The 13,788-nt window shown below is 43.5% G+C and overlaps 1 protein-coding gene across 1 annotated transcript in view; it reads left to right on the top strand.

Annotated features, from left to right (window-relative positions):
* The window catches only part of SLC7A14 (solute carrier family 7 member 14), a gene marked incomplete at both ends in the record, with an annotated part of 49,136 nt that extends 35,755 nt beyond the window's left edge, over positions 1-13,381 (top strand). The window contains 2 exons of the mRNA XM_084231626.1: positions 452-1,329; positions 13,059-13,381. Coding sequence (XP_084087752.1) covers positions 452-1,329; positions 13,059-13,381 — 1,201 coding nt within the window. The remainder of the gene's footprint in view (positions 1-451; positions 1,330-13,058) is intronic.
* Between the last annotated feature and the right edge of the window lie 407 nt (positions 13,382-13,788).

Here is a 13,788-nt window from a genome sequence, read left to right as displayed (position 1 = left end):
TTGGCATAAATCAGAATCCTCTAGAGGTATTTTAAAGCATAGTTTGCTGGGTTCCAACCCAGAAATTCTGATGTAATACAAACATTTCCAGTAGAACCCAAAAATATGAATTTCCAATAAGTTCCAAGGTTATACTGCTAATCCACACACCACACTTTGAGTAACATATGTCTGGCCTACAATTTTGGTTTCTGACAAACCTCCCAAATTCAATCAACCTTCCTATTATATAGCAAAGTAGGAACTTTAAAAGTTTGCCCCCAAACTAAGGAATTAAATTGATTTTAAATTATATTCCAGGGAATCAAATCCAGGAGTAGGAATAGTAGATGTGTTAAAAGCAGTGAATCCAGAAGTAAATTAGCAGAGAGGGGCCAGGAAGCACTAAGCCGTGTTGAGGGAGCCACCCTCTGTAGCCCACCATTAACCCTCTGTGTGTACCTCCCTCCAGGTTCCTGGCTCACGTGAGCTCCTACACAGAGACGCCAGTGGTGGCCTGCATCGTGTCAGGCTTCCTGGCAGCCCTCCTCTCGCTACTAGTCAGCCTGCGAGACCTCATAGAGATGATGTCCATCGGCACGCTCCTGGCCTACACCTTGGTGTCTGTCTGTGTCTTGCTCCTTCGATACCAACCAGAGAGTGATATTGATGGTTTTGTCAAGTTCTTGTCTGAGGAGCACACAAAGAAGAAGGAGGGCATTCTGGCCGAGTGTGAGAAGGACGTGTGTTCTCCAGTGAGTGAAGGGGAAGAGTTTTCTGGCCCAGCCACCAACACATGTGGGGCCAAGAACTTACCATCCTTGGGCGACAACGAGATGCTTATAGGGAAATCAGACAAGACAACCTACAATATCAACCACCCGAACTATGGCACTGTGGACATGACCACAGGCATAGAAGCCGATGAATCTGAAAACATTTATCTCATCAAGTTAAAGAAGCTGATTGGACCCCGATACTATACCATGAGGATCCGGTTGGGCCTTCCAGGAAAAATGGATCGGCCCACAGCAGCGACAGGGCACACGGTGACCATCTGCGTGCTCCTGCTCTTCATTCTCATGTTCATCTTCTGCTCCTTCATCATCTTTGGTTCTGACTACATCTCAGAGCAGAGCTGGTGGGCCATCCTTCTGGTTGTTCTGATGGTGCTGCTGATCAGCGCCCTGGTGTTTGTGATCCTGCAGCAGCCAGAGAACCCCAAGAAGCTGCCCTACATGGCCCCCTGCCTCCCCTTTGTGCCCGCCTTTGCCATGCTGGTGAACATCTATCTCATGCTAAAGCTCTCCACCATCACATGGATCCGGTTTGCAGTCTGGTGCTTTGTGGGTAAGCAACTTCCTTTGGAGCCTTAAGAGTTCCTTTTTAAGGTGTTGAGCAAGCTTATCCCAAAATGACCTCCTAGCTAGACTAGGTGGCTCTGGTCCACGAGAAACCTGGCTGGTTCTTATGAACACTTGCTTTCTGCATTAGCATCAAATAAGGCCAGTTGTGCCCTTTCTGCCTCTTAGGGTCTTGACCCTTGGTTCTGAAGAATGATGCTGATCAATCCATCACTTCATTGAATAATACTAGATGGACTTCTAGTGGATAATTAGTACCATAGAAAGTCCACTTAAAATTAAGCCACTTTAGAAATGTGGCTTTCCTGAAGGCAGGAAAGTGATTCGTGTTCTATCTTAGAAACTAAAAGTGTGAAACTAAAAATTACTGTTAAAATTATTTATCTTATATTTAATAGTTATGATTAAAATGGCAATCATGCCCTAATTTTTAAAATGAGCAAAGGATGAATTAAGTGTGGATTTGTTGGCATAATTTTTCTGACACAATTGCATCATGGCAACATTTAACATCCCTCATTTCATACTGACTTTTGTAAAATATACAAGGGTTTTCTCATTTTTTTCCCGTGTTCCCTTCTACATCCCTCAATATTCCCATCATTCTCTTGAGAAGTAACCATCATCACATCATCCTCATTATTTTCTCTTCTTCCGTAAATAATATGACTTGGGTAGGTCCTCCATCACCCACAGCTTTCTGTGTGTTTAGAGTTGTTCTTTAAACTCAAATTCATGGCCTTCAGGAAGTCCCCTACCTGTCCCAAGATTTCTGAATTTTCCTCTGTGACCACTTTACTATGTATTCACATTACAAGTTCATCATATCAAACAAGCACTGACAATTATGAGAAGGCTGGGGCCTAGTGTTTTTGATAACTTGAGAGGGCAAAGTGCAGGCTAATTTTAATTTAAGTTATGAGTTTCATGTTCCCTACACAACTTTGTAACCCTGGAGTCTCTGGTACATAGTACTTAGTTAAGGAGGATCCTTAGGTGCTTCGAAGAATAGGAAAGTAATAGAATAAATAGCCTCTTCCTTAAGAACATGCAGGACAAATGCAGCCCGGGTCAAGCAGTATAGAGACTCATTGATGAGGAACCCACCCATATCTTGAGTGATACAGGTGTTCAAAACTGTATCCTCTGTGCCTAGAACATACTATGTGCTCAATGATTATAAAGACACTTCAGATAAGAAAACAGAAGCTTCTAGACAGAACAACTGGAAAGGAATTTTAGGGAGTAGAATTTGAACTGACCTATGAGATAATATTTAGAGAGAAGGAAATGGGGTGGGGGAGTGTGGTACTCAAGGGAAGGGCATGTGTCTTCCATCAGATGCTTCCCCTCCAATGGCCTGCAATGACTTCCTATAAGCATGTATTCCCAATTTTTCACTAAATGTTTCCTCCCTCATTCAACTTTAGGGGGATTTCTTAAGGGCACACCCTTGACTTTGTGTGATTTCTTCACAAGCTCTCTTCTCTGTTTAAAAATTTTTATACTAGAACATGTAGCTAACCAATGGAAGGATTCTACTATGGTCAGCAGTGACTAAAGTGGGGAGAAATATTTTTGTCATGTATTTGTCCAGTGAATGAAAGTATAAACATAAATGCTCATAGACTTATTCATTCGTTCCTAGGCCATGAAAGCTGGGAGGGGCCTTCAATATCTAATACAGTGTTACCCACAGTTTGGTGATATATGGACTGATTTTGGTAATATATGGGCTGATTTTAGAGTATTTGAATGAACTTTTTAAAATACATAGTTATAAATTTTCACATGCACTAGGAAAGATACATACTCATGGATCTGATAATTATGTTTTAATTTAAAAGTGGGTCAAATTAAAGGAAAAACCATATCTTAGCAATTTGAGTGTTCAAAACTAGTACTAGTACCGGTGCCATATGTTTCGTAGAAATAATTAGCACTTATATAGCACTTATCACCTATCTGTCATTATTTCAAGGGCTTTACTTATATTAATTTATTTAATCCTTACAACAATCTCCATTTTACAGATGAGGAAACTGAGGCATTTGACTGAGGTCACATAGTTACAATACAGCAGAGTCAAAATCAGAACTCATTTGGTGTGTGTTCGGAGTCCATGATCACAGCCATCATACTAAATATAGGATAGATTGTTTGAAATGTGGTATGTACATATACAGTTTTTAAAAGTTTGAGAAACACTGTGAGGGTCTAGAAATGCCCCAATTTGCCCTCTCCTTATTTACAGATGAATGAACTGAACCTGAGAGGTTAAATAAAGGCTTGAGGTCAACAGGAATAATAGGACATTATTCACTGTGCTATTATTACAATCCATTAACTCTATTCTCAGATCTGAGGCTCCTACTCCCCACTAGGGTGCCTCTGAGCAGACTTTCTTATTTAAGCAGAATGTTTGATAGCAGTTTGTGCAGGTTAAGACATAACATCAGGTCTGGCTTCATGGGCATGAGGCTGTGCTTAGTACAGGGCCCTGGTTCATTGCTCTGCTGCTGCCCTCTTGGATTCTTAAAAAAAAAAAAATTTAATATTTTATTTTATATAATTCTTACATCATTTTTCATTTTTTCACAATGTATGCATTTTCATTTTGGTTATATTCCCCATACAACTGCATCCACCCCCTTATTTTGACCCTAATCCTTCCTCTCCCCATTTCCCCCTCCCCACCCTGGTAGTGTGTCTCTGGATTATAGTTGCTTGTTGACTTTGATTTTTACTTTGTATTCATTAGTCTTTTTCCTGGTCTCTTATTTAGGTTTTCTAAATTCCTGCTATGAGTGAGACCATCCAGTATTTTTCTTTTTCTTTCTGACTTATTTCGCTGAGCATAATCCCTTCTAGCTCCATCCATGTTGCTGCAAACTGCATGTGTTTATCTTTTTTGATTGCTGAGTAGTATTCCATTGTGTATATGTACCACATCTTCTTGATCCAGTCATCTATTTTTGGGCATTTGGGCTGTTTCCAAAGCTTAGCTATTGTAAATAGTGCTGCTATAAACATAGGGGTGCAAGTGCCCTTTGGAATTAATGTTTCTGTGTCCTTTGGGTAAATACCTAGGAGTGGAATTGCTGGATCATATGGAAGCTCTATCTTTGGTAGGTCAAGATTCTTAAAGTATTTTTAACAAAATACTTTATTTTGTACTGAGATGCACAAATTATGCGGCCAATCTGCATGGTATCAATGGTCTCCAGAGCACCAGAGGCCTCTGCAAAAGTGGTGAGGTGGCAGGGGCCCTGTCTTTGGAGTGAAACAGCCTGGTTCAAATTACAGATCCATCACCACCTTGTGATTAAGTTCACTTAACTCTGTTGGGCCTCAGTTTATGCATCTGTAAGACTGCAGAAAATTCTACTAGCCTCCTTCTGGTTGCGTTTGTAGCTTAAATAAGAAAATATTGGGGAAAGCAGAAAGAATTGTTTCTTTCTTGCCTTTCTTTTAAAAATCTAAAAATGATTCATTGTCCCCCAGATTAGCTATCACATACCAAAGAACAACGTGAACCTGTTCTGACTCAGGCTGCCCTCCCAGTTATCAGGGAGAAGAAAACTCCCAGAAGCCTTTGTAATCTTGCTGATAGCACAAACTTCAAACTCTTTCCAGAAAGTGCTACTCCCTGCATGGGAGGATGCCATCCTGCACCCTGTGGCTGTCCAGACGGAGGGCACAGGAGCTTGCAGTTCAACAAGTACCTCGCTGTTGTTTTGCCCTCATGGTCTTTGAAGTGGTATATGAGTAGGCTTTGTGAAGAACAAAGAATCTCAGTCTTGGCTGCCTGAATCAGGATCACCTGAATTGCTTTAGAAATATTCTATGTCCAAGACTTCCTAGACACCAGAGAGAGAGAGAGAGAGAGAGAGAGAGAGATTCTGTCTCTGTGTGACCAAGCATTTGGAGATTTTTTTTAAGTTCCCCAGATACTTTTAGTGTGCAGTCAGTGAATACTTTAGGTTTATAGTGATCTAGAACATTGGTTCCTTAAAGAGTGGTCCCAGATCAGCAGCATTGATATCACATGGGAACTAATTAGCAATACAATTTTGGGTCCCATCCCAGAGGGACCTAATCAGAACCTCCAAGGGCAATTTAAGTTAACAAGTCATCCAGGTGACTCTGATGCTTTGCTCAAATTTGGAAGCCACCAATCTAGAGAGAAGAATAAGATATTAGCAAACAGGGCAGATAATTTAATCGTAAAAATTCCCTGTTTTTAAAAAAGTAATTTTTGGCATATATAAAATTTATCAATCCCCCAGCCCAAGGGTAGCTTATAAAACTTTGATGATCTCATTCAAATATCCCACCTCTCAACTTCTAAGCTTCCAAAATGTCAGATTTTTCTTCTTTATGTCTGTATTCACAGCATAGCTTTGCTAGGAAGAACAGTAGAGATATTTTTAAATAGAGCTTCTTATGAAACATCAGCTACTTTTAAAAAAGAAGATTTACATAGTTCAGCTGAGTCATAACTTGATAATTTTCTTAGACACATTTTTTATCTGACCTTCTCTAAATGAATCTTAATTACAGCAGTTTTGAAACAGTGTTTGGCTAAGCTTTTGACCTTTGCAAGACTGCACTCACAGTGGAATGAGACACAAGTCCCAACAAGATTCACCAAGCACTGTTGCTTTCCCTTCAGACGGGCAATAATACAGATAGCAAATGTTTAAAATCCCAACAAAATGAACTCAGAACAGTCTTCATTTTTCTCTGAAAATGGAGCAGTTTTGTAGAAGAGGATCTCAAGGGGTTGGGCAGAGTCTCAGAATGTGAAACTTGCAGGGCCCAGGGAGAAGGCTGTACCTCGATGTTTCCAGGGCATTTTTCAGGTCAATGATTCCCTGCGGGCCTTTATTATAAATTAATCATCTCTCAGGCCAACTCTTGGGCCTCCTTCCCCTAGGGGGCTGCCAAGTTTTCATTTGGAATGCTTTCAGTCCCTCTGAGAAAACACGCTTTTTTCTGCAAATGTAGGGACCGGACAGTGGCTTGGGCCATGGGTCTCCTAAAGCCTGTGCTGAGACATAAATATTTCAGAGAAGACAAACTTTAGGGTCTTTACCTGAGACAGGGCCTGAAATCCTATTGGGAACTGATCCAGAGCAGCCACTGTGGTGAATGTGAGTGAAGGGGAACAAGGGGGTCAGAAACTGGGACCTGGCAGCACACCAAGAAACAAAGTCCTGGTGACCAGTCCCATAATAAATTTGAAGTTCTCCATGGAGGCAGAGGAGTACACAGTTGGCACTTTCGGCCTCAAGATCGTGCTCGGAAGAGCGCGGGAAATCATGAAGTTCTGGAGGAGGATGCCCCAGGGGATGCAGTTCCAGGAAGGAGGGAGCAAAGGCGAATCCGCAGCAGTGCCAGAGGCGCTGTGCTGGGTAGGGTGATCTGGCCAGGAAGTGGCAGAGCGCCCCTGCTGTGCATCCAGTAGCAGTTGAAAATTTGACTCTCCTTTGAGACAAAATTAGGAAGGGAGAGAGGGTCCTGGAAGAGGTGGAAGGTCCTGGGAGCAAGGCTGGGCTATACACCTGGGACAGAAGCAGAGCCCTGATGAGAGGGGTTGGGGTGCTGGCCCTCAACATTTCCTATGGGAGATTCATCCTCTGTGTTGCCTGCAGTTTGAGTGTGTTTATTCTCCCACCTGTCCAATCTCCCACCTGTCCAGTTTTCCACTGTGTTAATAGCCCACAGTACATTTACCCATTCTTGTGTCCCCGGGCATTTAGCTTGTTTCTAGTCTGGGACTGTTAGAAATAGAGCTGCTAAGAACAGTCTTGTATGTATTTTTGGTGGCTACATGGACACATTTCCCCTGGGTTTAGAAGTGGGATTGCTGGCTTGGGTTATTGGATTCCTTAATACTCTTAAGAAGATTGCATTCTGTCTCATGACCACTGTACCCCTCAAACAAAATTAGGGTCCCTAGCTCCATTTTGAGGGAAGGAAATTGAGGCATAATATGCCTTTATGTAGGATCAGTTGCATGCTCAGGGAGAGAACCGCCCCCCCCCCACACTCACCCTCCACATCCACCCATTCCATCCTAAGTCTGCTCTTCCTGGACACACCATATTAAACAAACCTTATTGTTATTATGATCCACAGGGCTTGTGGTGGTATTTTTTTTTAATAAAAAATAATCAGCAAGAGGGGAATCAGCGGGGGTTGTGGTGGGTGTGGGTGGAAAGGATACCTTCTCCTTACCTTCCAGTCTTCATTTCTGTGTGGGCAAATGTCTGTTTTGGAAAGTTAATCCCAGGGTAGTGAAAATAAAAAAGTCTCTGGACATAACAAAGTGCCTCAGTTATCTGCAGCGGGCAGGGCTTCCTGCTGGAAAGTGCACCCCAGGAAGAGGCAGCCCCACCTCGTCTGAAGTCAGGTGACCCACCGCCCCTTGGCTGAACATGGAGCTGCCTGGGGAGAACAGGAGCCTCCCCGAGCACTCCAGAGATCAGGGAGCTGCTCCTCCACTTGAGTTTGTGCCCACAGGTTTGGACATCTGCTATTATTGTTTTCTCCCATAGGATGCAGAGACCCACCTTCCCGCGCCCCTTCTCGCTTAGGTTTGGGGTCATTTGCTTACTTTGCACAGGGTGGAACAACAAAAGCAGAATGAGGCTTGTTTCACCAGATGGGGCTTGGCATTCCTAACCCTTCCCTAGAGGCACCTGGGAGGGAAGGGACAACCCTCAGTTCAGCTTGAGCGATATGAGTCCCTGTGCCATTTCAATCACTAATCCATTGCACGGTTCTTAACTTCCCTGGGATAATGGGCAAGAAAGTGCTTCACAAAGGGTTTATGATCATAAAGTGTTCTGTCACTTAAAGAAAGGCCATTCAATTGCTGATGGCATGATTCTTTACCTTGCCTAGCCCGAACCTCTTCAGGAACATTCTCCACCAAGAAAGTTCTAAAGCCTTTCTTTTTGTTTCCCTTCCATGCAAATAACCTCCCACAGTTCTCACTGCATTAGCTTTCACCAGGTACCGCGTTCAACCTATAGGCCCCAGTGCAGCCACATCTATAGTTAAAACAGTGAAACACTTCTGCATCTGCTGCTAGCTAGCCCTGCCCTGAGGGCCCCCTCCCACCCTCAGGTCCCCCTTCATCAACTAAAAATACCTCCAACCCAGCAGGGGGCCTCCAGCACCCTGCTGCTGCACAGAAGCTGGTTCCCTTCTGATTTTTCACATCACACCTGCCTCTCGTGAGTACAGAGACGATGAGTAACTCCAAAGCAATGGATCTAAGTTTTTAAGAAATAGCAGAACTAAATATGCAAATAGAAATAAATATTATTTGTCAGTTTATTCTTGAGACTTGTTTCTAAAAGACTTCTGGCTTCCGCTGAAAGCAAACCCACACTCAAAAGATAAAACTTTGCCTCCTGGAAGGTTGACAAAAGAATATGAAGCCAGTCCTAGTGACAGAAAATTCACACTGCCCCACAACTCTAAAGAGCAGAGAGAGCTTCAGGGGAATAAATGTACAACCTCTTGAGTCAAAGAACTTCTCCCTACATGTATAAAAAGCCCAGGAAAATTGTCATACTGCCAGTGAGGAGATGATATTAAGGAATTAGTAATAGTTTTTAGATGCAATGATGATGCTGTTATGTTTTTTAAAGGAGTCTATTTTAAAGAAACATACTAAAATATTTATGGCTGAACCATACGATGGGAGGTTTCTGTCGTATGGAAATCTATGGGAAGGAAAGGTATGGGAGTGGGGGGCTGAGAAGGAACTAGTGATGAATCCAAGTGTTCAGGTGGCAACTGAAGTTCTCTAAACCGTATCCAAGGCCACTCTTATGTGTTCCTTTGGCTTCCAGAACAATCCTGTTTTGTCGTTCACCTTAATAATCAGTGTGTATGGCTTTCTTAGGCAGAAATCTTAGGCTCAAGTCTTTTTGGAAGGAGCTGCCACACCGCTGCTTGTTGACTCCTTCCTAATTGTGGTGACAGACAGGAGGGGAACCCAGGCCCCGGGGGCTCTCTGTGTCACCACACACTTGCAGTGCCAGCTGGTTCTCCCCATTGCCAGGGGCTGAGGGGTGCTGGGTGTGGCCAAACTGTTTCTGTGATAGAAGTTCTGGGATGGGAGCTGAGAGATGACACATCAGAGGTGTGCTTGGTGGGGAGAGGGTTACCCCCAGGAGATAAAACTGAAGATTCCACTCTGAGAACACCCCTTGGCAAGGAGACGCAAAAGGGTGAGCTCGAGTCAGGGCAAAGAGGGAACAAGGGCAGAAATTCCATCTGTCCCTCCCCCAGAGGTTGAAGGGGAAGCGTGTCTCTAGAGAACGGTTGGATTGGGACGTGGAGAGACCCAAAAGTGCTCACAGTCTGACTGATAACTGTGTTAATGTGGACAATCCTTTACTTTGTCAAAGTGCACATAATTATGAACACACACATAACTTCCCCAACGGGGAAGGAGGAGTCTAAACAAGATAATATTTGTATAACATTGTGAGCTCCTTGGAAGAGCGGTTCAACAGAAATGAGGCATCATCGTAGGGACTCAGCACCCAGAGGTGCCATGTGACGTTTAGTTTAGACAACTCAGTATTCCCAGAACCCCCACAGATTTTGCAGAAACTACCTCATGCTTAGTTCTCTTAGCCAACTGAAAAAAGAAGCAGAAACAAAACTCCCTGTTTCTACACAGGAGGCTTTTAGCAGCTCTGTTTACTCCTCCAACACAAAGCCCTTGTTTATGTGTGACAGATGGTAGTACATGTTTTCTCTCTTCTTTCTCTCTCTCTCTCTCCCCTCCAACTCCCCCTCCCTCCTCTCTTTCTGTTTCCCCTACCTCACTTTACTTGTTCCCCTCTATTTCTTTGCCCCCACTCCATTTTTCCTTTTCTCCAATCCTTCTCTGCCTTACGCCACTTTTCCTAAATCGCCTCAGAGAGCAAGAAGGATAAAGGCAGACAGAACACCAAGACTTAAGAGAATGCCTTTGCCCTGCCAGCTATTTATTCCATCAGGCTGCATGCTCAGAGTCGCTTCGTGGTTCACAGCACTCATATTTGAAATGTATTTTTGAAGACGAAGTGACACATCTTTGAAACTGTAGGGAGCACAGAGCAAACATTAAAGGGTCCATAAATATTTATGTGGCAGCTTTCCATGGGGTGCTTTCCCAAAGTAATCACAGCCGATGCATCTGCGTGCATGCCACACACACACACACACACACACACACACGCTCACACACTCACTCACTCACACACTCACACATGTTCCTTCCGGGTCCAGCCATTCCCAAAGAACAAATATAAACCCACCCTCTTCCTGAATACTTACACTAAGCATCATCTATAAACCAGCCAGAGTGCAGGGCAGTGTGAAAAGCTGGATGCGCGAGAGACTTTCTCCTCTCTACGTGGAATACTGTTTGGTCCCTCAAATCCAAGGAAGTGACTTAGTCTATCCCACTAAGGTATTCCACTAGATGGATGGTCTAGAGACTCTTTTCCAGCTGTAAATAACACGGTTCCCTGAGCAATCACACCAAGGCTTTTAGAGAACTCCCACAAATATCAATCTGCCTGACACCCCAAAACCTGGTGAAGGCAAAGAAAAGCTTGTCATCACAAGTGCCAAGCCACATTTGAACAATGACCTGTGTAGTTGCAGAGAAGTTAGGGATAAGGTGAAAAGAAAAAATTGGCATTAAGTTCACTAAGGAAATAGCTCACTTTATGCCATCATAAAGAACTGATATAATAGGTACCAAGCAGGAGTAAAAGACAAGATTTGGCACCCGACTGGATATGGAGGACAAAAGAGAGTCAAAAGGAAAATTGGGCAAAAGGAGGGGTGTGCCTGCTGATCTCCTTGGTCTCCTGAAATCATGCTCGGATTTCAAACATGTTTCGAACAGAAGCGTTCTCCAGAAGCAACACGCTGGCCCTTTTAAAAGTGGCCTTAGTTTGATGCATAATATTATCCCCCTGACACACCCCACCCACAGACAAGAGAGACACAGGCTCAGAAAAAGGAAGTCGCTATTTGAGAATAGCCACATCTGCAAATGATTAACTCTAGGATTTACTACCAATTAGGACTATAAATCTCTGCTTTCTTTGGCTCCTGGAGACTTGATTTCACTGACGGTTATAGGAGGGGGGCGGAAAGAAAGTCATTCGAGACAAGGAGGGAGAAATCCAAGCTTAAAAAGACACACTTCAAATTCCAAAGGGAGCCGGATTTCTGAAGCAGCAACGTGGAAAGCAGTCCTGCGGTTCTAAGCAAACAGCCCAGTAGATACCCGCAAGGTTAGCAGAGTCAAAGGGACCAGGGCCCCTCACAAGGGGCATCAGGTTGCATGACTGAGCGCTCCCCCAGTGGCCAAGCCATAGTATGGCCAGAGTTAGCAGTGGAGTCCATGCAGCAGGCACTTTAGGTGCCTGATCAAGGATTCTCAGCGTTGGCCAAGCACTGGAATCATCTTTGAAGGTTTAGGAACATCTCTCTGCTTAGGTCCCGCTGCAGGACAGTGAAATTAGGAGGTCCAGTGGCGGGGCTGGGGTACCAGCATGGTTCAAAAGCTCCCAGGTGATCCTCAGGTGCAGGTCGGGTGGAGAACCACCTTCTGTCTTTTTTCGTGCTTATGGCAACCCCATGTTTTAGGGACAGTAATTCTAGTGGCTTAACAGAAAACTGAGGCTAAGTAATTGATCCCAGGTTACACAGCCAAAAGTGAAGGAGACAGGATTTGAACCCAGACTTTACACTCTTAATCATCATGTTCTATGGCCTCCCAGGCCCTAGGCCTTCATGGGTTTTTCAAGGTAGAAAATGTGGGGCCTCAAATTTTCATATATTGTTTTTTATATTCTAGTGAAAATGAACCATGTGCCCATATTAATGTTTTGTATTGATTAAGAAGGCAAATTTCTAATTTCTAATTATTAATTCTTTGCTTGGAATGACATTACAGCAGGAAGTTGCTCTGGACATTTCATGTTCCTTAGGACTCATTCATTCATTCAACAAACTGAAAACTTAAGTTTTAGGTTTCTACAGTCTATAAAATAGAATCACCCTGTGCAGTAAGGGCCATAGCCATGGATTGCACTAGTTGTTCTGAAGACACATAAAAGAAAATTGACAGCTCTAAGTGGCAGTAATATATTATGCTTTCGATGAGAGAAAAATGGCAAGAGAAATCAAAGAATTAATATATACACATTTCTAAGTGGTGAAATAAAAGATAGAGTCCCTAAGTGGTGGCATAGGGTAATAAAATGTTATGAGAAAATGGGGAATACACTATTTCTGATCCATATATATTTAACTGAGGATACAAAATGCAAATTTCTGTATGGCCCCTACATGAGTGGAGGGAACTGAATGGCATATCCTGTCCAACAAGGCAGCTAATTCTCACCTCCAGCCAAAAGTTGCTGTACAGGTGTGCAAGCACAGCATTGTCAAATCTTCTGACTTCTTTAGCAAAAGTTATAAATGCAGAGTGCTTAATGCAAGGCCTCCAGATTGTTTTAATGGCATCCAATTTAAGTCATTTTAAAATATTGTGTAGACCTAAGAAAACACAACCACTGCCAGTTCAGCTTTCACCATTGAGGGAGATCTCCCTGCTAGTCCTGAGGATCCCCCAAACAACTGCTTATTCATGTTGCCTTCTCCCCACCCCCCTTGCAGGTATGCTCATTTATTTTGGGTACGGCATCTGGAACAGCACCTTGGAAATCAGCGCCCGAGAAGAGGCCCTGCACCAAAGCATGTACCAGCGCTATGACGTGGACGACCCTTTCTCGGTGGAGGAAGGCTTCTCCTACGCCACAGAAGGCGAGAGCCAGGAGAACTGGGGCGGGCCGGCAGAAGACAAAGGCTTCCATTACCAACAGATGTCAGATGCAAAGGCAAACACCCGGACAAGTAGCAAAGCAAAGAGCAAAAGCAAACACAAACAGAACTCAGAGGCCCTAATTGCAAATGATGAGTTAGATTACTCTCCAGAATAGCAGCAAACACACAAGAAATGTGTAGAAATGATTTATTTTCAGTAACTCAACCTGTGGGCTAGAAGGTGAAAACTCTTTTGGCTCTCATTTCAAAAATCCAGCCTTCCCCAAAGTCAGTCCCCAGTCATAGTCTGTCATTTGCTACTTTTGTTCTTCGAGATATTCTGCAGAAGGGTTTATCCTGGGTCCCACAACTGGTCCCCTTGTAAAATAAATTAAACAAGAAACTCTATCTTGAGAGCAACTGTCATTGCTGATGGCAGCGAATTATTTTCTGAGTCACTGCTTTGCTGGTTGAATCTTTTTGCTTCTTACTGAGATCCCTAGAAGCAAGGAGCAGACTCAATGACAGTGAGGCTGCAGCTCTTCCTGGAGATGTGCCAAAGCAGGCGGGTGTGGGCACAGGG

The sequence above is a fragment of the Talpa europaea genome (genome assembly GCF_964194135.1).
Source record: "Talpa europaea genome assembly, chromosome: 4".
Classification (NCBI taxonomy): Eukaryota; Metazoa; Chordata; class Mammalia; order Eulipotyphla; family Talpidae; genus Talpa; species Talpa europaea.
The sequence above is the reverse complement of the archived record's forward strand: the minus strand, read 5'-3'. Positions and strand labels throughout refer to the sequence as shown.